Source organism: Arachis stenosperma, chromosome 1 (assembly GCF_014773155.1).
Source record: "Arachis stenosperma cultivar V10309 chromosome 1, arast.V10309.gnm1.PFL2, whole genome shotgun sequence".
Lineage (NCBI taxonomy): Eukaryota > Viridiplantae > Streptophyta > Magnoliopsida > Fabales > Fabaceae > Arachis > Arachis stenosperma.
In genome coordinates, this window is record NC_080377.1 from 5,142,773 (window position 1) to 5,147,845 (window position 5,073).

At 31.0% G+C, this 5,073-nt stretch overlaps 1 protein-coding gene across 1 annotated transcript; it reads left to right on the top strand.

The window, feature by feature from the left end:
• Positions 1–640: 640 nt before the first annotated feature.
• LOC130960613 (probable amino acid permease 7) lies at positions 641–4,653 on the top strand. The gene is made up of 7 exons (XM_057886088.1): positions 641–809; positions 1,852–2,197; positions 2,286–2,379; positions 2,525–2,739; positions 3,027–3,160; positions 3,355–3,582; positions 3,988–4,653. The coding sequence occupies exons 2-7, from the start codon at positions 1,888–1,890 to the stop codon at positions 4,393–4,395; spliced, it is 1,389 nt and encodes a 462-aa protein (XP_057742071.1). The 5' UTR covers positions 641–809; positions 1,852–1,887; the 3' UTR covers positions 4,396–4,653.
• Positions 4,654–5,073: the final 420 nt, after the last annotated feature.

Sequence of the window (5,073 nt, forward strand, 5' to 3'; positions counted from 1 at the left end):
TAAATTGAATAATTTTGAATCTGTTTTCTGATTTATCATATTTTAGGCATTTGAAGAGAGAAAGAAAATGAAGAGACGGGAATCAATTTCCGTGATTCACGTTGCAATGATACTAAACGTATTTTCTCCTAATTTAAATGTGGTGAAATATTTAATAACCAATATTTTAAATCATAAATAAATAAAACTAATTACTATATTTATAATTAATTAAGTTATTTCTTAAAACTTATAGAAAAATCTGACCTTCAGATTTTATGATGTACAAATTGTATTTTTAATTTGTGTTAAAATAAATTTTTTATTTCACCAAAAAATAAATTGAAAAAGTCTGATTAGTATATTTAAAGAAAATTTTAATACTAAAATACGAAACTAATTGTTAGATGTCTATAAAAAATTTTAAAATAAAAAAACAATAAATCTAATCTCAGATTTATATATTTAAAAAACTTTATAATTTAAAGTAACAAATCTAAACCATAGAGTTGTAATCTCCACATAAAAAACAAAAAAAAAAACACATCAAGTTTTAAGATTACTGAAAAAAAGGGTCAAGATCACAATTAAAAAGCGGCAGATTCTTCCATTATTTGGAAGGTCTATATAATATTGAGTTCATAAACAAACTCAAACATCATATAGCTTTCTCCAAATACTGTTCTATCCTTTTCTCTCTTCTCCTCTCTCTCTCTCTCTCTCCTACCCACAATAATTATATTGGACTTAAGAGCATTAGCATTTGGTCAAGTTCAACTCTTCAAGTACAAAGAAAATCTCCTTACATCTTTTTCCTGTCAAGTAATCTGGTAAGCTATTCTGTTTTCTTATACTTGTAGTTTAGTCAATCAAAGACATCACTGATTCCAAAAAGTTTAGAAGTTCGTCACTTGTTCATCAGTTTCTGCATCATGGGGCCATTCATTAATCCTATTTTACCTAATAAACCTACCAAAGCACATGTTTCATCAGCAATAATCTAATCTAATCAAATCTCTGAGTATATGATAGGAATAGCTTAGCGTAGTGTATTTATGTGGTTGGTGAGTTCTTACGCATGTGATTAGTGTGATTGGCATTGCAAACATAGAGAGGATAAGGAAATAGTAGCAATGCTTACTGGGATGGTATAAGAAAATATCAACAACACTCCCAATGGGATATTTTTTGGGTATCACTTTTAATTTGTACCGTAATTGAATTGATTTAAAATTAAAACTTGTATTGAATATAATTTTTGAAATAATATTAATATCAGTAAGGAGATACCGTATTATTTTAAAGAAAGACTATTAAATTAAACTAAAACCAAATATTGGACGTGCTTTTAAGGTATTGAGCCAAACATATTGTTCACATATGTGTTAGGCTTTGTTTGGTATGCGTCCTTTCACACAAATTCAAGAGCACTTTCGTAGTGTTTGACTGGTTTGAACCTCCAAAAGACAAATACAGAAACAATAAATACAGCCACAGATGCAATTATAATTCTCTGTTCGCGCTATACTATGTATGTATTAAAATATAATTAGGATCAATTAGTACTATTTAGTATATCTGAATATTTATTATAGGAGATTACGTCTTTATTATTATAATTCTCTTAGTACCTATAAATATCCTTTTATATTGTATTATTCTAGATAACTTGAATATACTCAATAATATACAATCCTACTTCCAATTTAGTCTCTTGTTTTTAACAGTATCTACATTTTTCTAGAAATTCAAAAGCATGAGTTGTCCAATATCATAGAAAGCTTAGCAATAGAATCCATTTTTCAAGTGCATGGCATAGTTTTGTCTTTGATTTGAAGTTGCAGAAGCTTAGTCCCTTTGATTTGAATGCAGTAAACTTCATGTTATTGCACTGAGTTGGATAAAAACATGGAACTAAAAGACTCTTTCCAAGTATCAAGAATCGGTGATGCCTACGACGACGATGGCCATCCCAAGAGAACCGGAACCGTGAAGAGCGCGGTGGCTCATATTATTACGGCGGTGATTGGATCCGGCGTTCTGTCTCTTGCTTGGAGCACTGCACAGTTAGGATGGATCGGAGGGCCGGTTGCGTTGCTCTGCCTCGCAATCGTCACATATATTTCGTCGTTTCTTTTATCCGATTGTTACAGGACACCGGACCCTGTAACTGGGAAAAGAAACTACTCTTACATGGATGCTGTTACTAACAATCTTGGTAAAAATAACCCTTACACCAAACTATATTTCATGAGCTTAGTAATAATTTTAGATTCTAATCGCGTGTAATATTATAATAAGTTCAGGTAAAAAAAGGACAGTGGTGGCTGGTTTCCTTCAATTTGTGATCTTGTATGGAACTTGTGTCGCATATGTTATTACCACAGCAACTAGTATGAGGTAGTTACGTTTTATTTTTTATTTTTTATTTTTGATTATATTTATTTTTAAATCTCGCTCTATTCTTCTGTGTCTTTGTTTGGTTATGTTACTTAATCACTAGAGAGGGATTGGCTGATTGTTTCTTATTATTTATTTATTGCAGGGCGATTCTGAAATCAAATTGTTACCACAAGGAAGGGCATGATGCTCCATGCAACTATGGAGATAATATGTATATGGTGATATTTGGAGCAATTCAGATAGTAATGTCATTCATACCAGATCTTCACAACTTAGCATGGGTTTCAATTGTTGCAGCAGTTATGTCCTTCACATATTCATTCATAGGACTTGGACTTGGCATAGCAACAGTCATAGGTAAAAACAAAATGTTCATTTATTTAATTTTCTAATTTTAATAAAATTCTAAACTCTATATCACTCTGCTACATTGTTAGCACAACAAAACAATTGAAAGATGAAAATGTTAAACAGTACCCCAAAAAATTGAAGATATTACTTTATGGACCATTCAGAAAACATTTCAAGTGTGGCTGTTTTATTGGTTTATAGTAATGTAATTTAGTACAAAGATATTACTTTATGGTAGCAAGAATGGTATGATAAAAGAAAAATAAGAATAATTGATTGGAATTTGGATGCAGAAAATGGAAACATTATGGGTAGGGTAACAGGAGTATCAACTAGAACTGCTGCAGACAAAATATGGTTGGTGTTTCAAGCACTTGGCGACATTGCATTCGCTTATCCCTACTCTGTTCTCCTCCTTGAGATTGAGGTACTCATCTTGTGACCTTTTCTATCTTCTTTTCATCATCTCCTTTCTTTTTAAGCAATTCACAAACAAAAGGTATCTTGTGACCTTTCATATTCATATTATTATTTTTAGGTGGTTAAAGATTTGGTGCATGAAAAAAAAGGTAATAATAATGAAGTAGTACTAAATTTTGCTTTTTTTTTTTTTGAGTAAAGGACACATTAAAGTCTTCTCCACCGGAAAACCAAAGCATGAAGAGGGCATCCATGATTGCAATCTTCATCACAACATTCTTCTATCTCTGTTGTGGATGCTTTGGATACGCTGCGTTCGGAGATTCTACGCCGGGAAACCTGCTCACTGGGTTTGGATTCTATGAGCCTTTCTGGCTTGTTGACATTGCTAATGTTTGCATTATTATTCATTTGGTTGGAGGATATCAGGTACTATATATTCTGAATTTATCATTATTGCTAATGTGGTGCCTTTTGAATTCCTTTCTAAGTTGAATTTCTATGCATCTTTCTCCTTAGCTCATTTTAGTATCCTGCTAAAGCCTCAAACCAAAAGGCCAAAATTGCTTACAAGACATATCATATATGCACTAGTGATCATTTTTAGCAATACAATGTTATGTAAACAACTCTTTTCAAAAACTATATAAAAGTAAGGGTAGGTGTTTGAATTATGATTGAGAGTATAAATAGTTTGGCAATCCTTGTCAATTGAAAAATCATTGCAAGAAAACCAGTATTTTGATTAGCCACACATTAACTTTATTGTCATATGATAATCTTAAAAATATTATTTTATATTTGTACCTAATGATGTATATATGATCTTAACAGATTTACAGTCAACCAATATATGGTGCAGTTGAGAGATGGTGCTCAAGAAAATACCCCAACAGTGGTTTTGTGGCAAAATTCCACAAAGTGAAACTACCCCTATTGCCCCGTTTTGAGATCAACCTCTTCAGGTTCTTTTTCAGAACAATCTTTGTGATCACAACAACTGTACTTGCAATCCTTTTCCCTTACTTCAACGAAGTTCTTGGAGTGTTAGGAGCAGTAAACTTTTGGCCATTGGCCATTTACTTCCCAGTGGAGATGTACTTCAAGCAGAACAAAATTGAAGCATGGAGTAATAAATGGATTGTTCTAAACTTATTCAGCTTTGCTTGCTTTCTTGTCACTGCTGTGGGACTTGTGGGGTCCATTCAAGGAATTGTACAAGCCAAGCTTAGTTCAAGTTAAACACTATGCTTACTTTTCTTTGTTTTAATTTGTTTGGTGTTATTGCTGTAAGAATATGTATGTGGCTAAGAGTGAATAAGATAAGATAATAGTAAGTTGGTAGAATAATAGTTAATGAAATATATATGTAGGTTTTATTTGTTTGTAGAACAATCACCCTCCAAAGAAAAGCAGGGTTCTAACAAATATATATAATTGCTTGGCAATTTCATTGTATTTTATTAGAACAAGAAATTATAGTTTCTTTTTAAATAATTATCAATGAGTATTATTACCATGCATGCTTTATTATTACCAAACCTCATCACACATTAGATATTATGTTCCAAAACATTTAATTTGAAACTCATAAAAAATCAGGTAAATGATATGAACAAATAAAATGGGCTTCAATATAATATGATAGCCCTAAAAAAAGAAACGTTACATGTATGTTAGGTTTTGACAAAAAAAAAAAATGTAAATCGAAGTTAATGAATTTGATTTAACTTTCTTTCATATAAATCGAATTAAATAGTCATATTAGTGGTAAATCGAAATAGGTAGATTCGATTTATTAAAAAAGGATGTTGCAGTGTATAAATCAAAGTAAATGGTTCAATTTACTAAATAGGATACAACATCATATAAATTGAAGCTAATGAATTCAATATATATATATATATATATATATATATA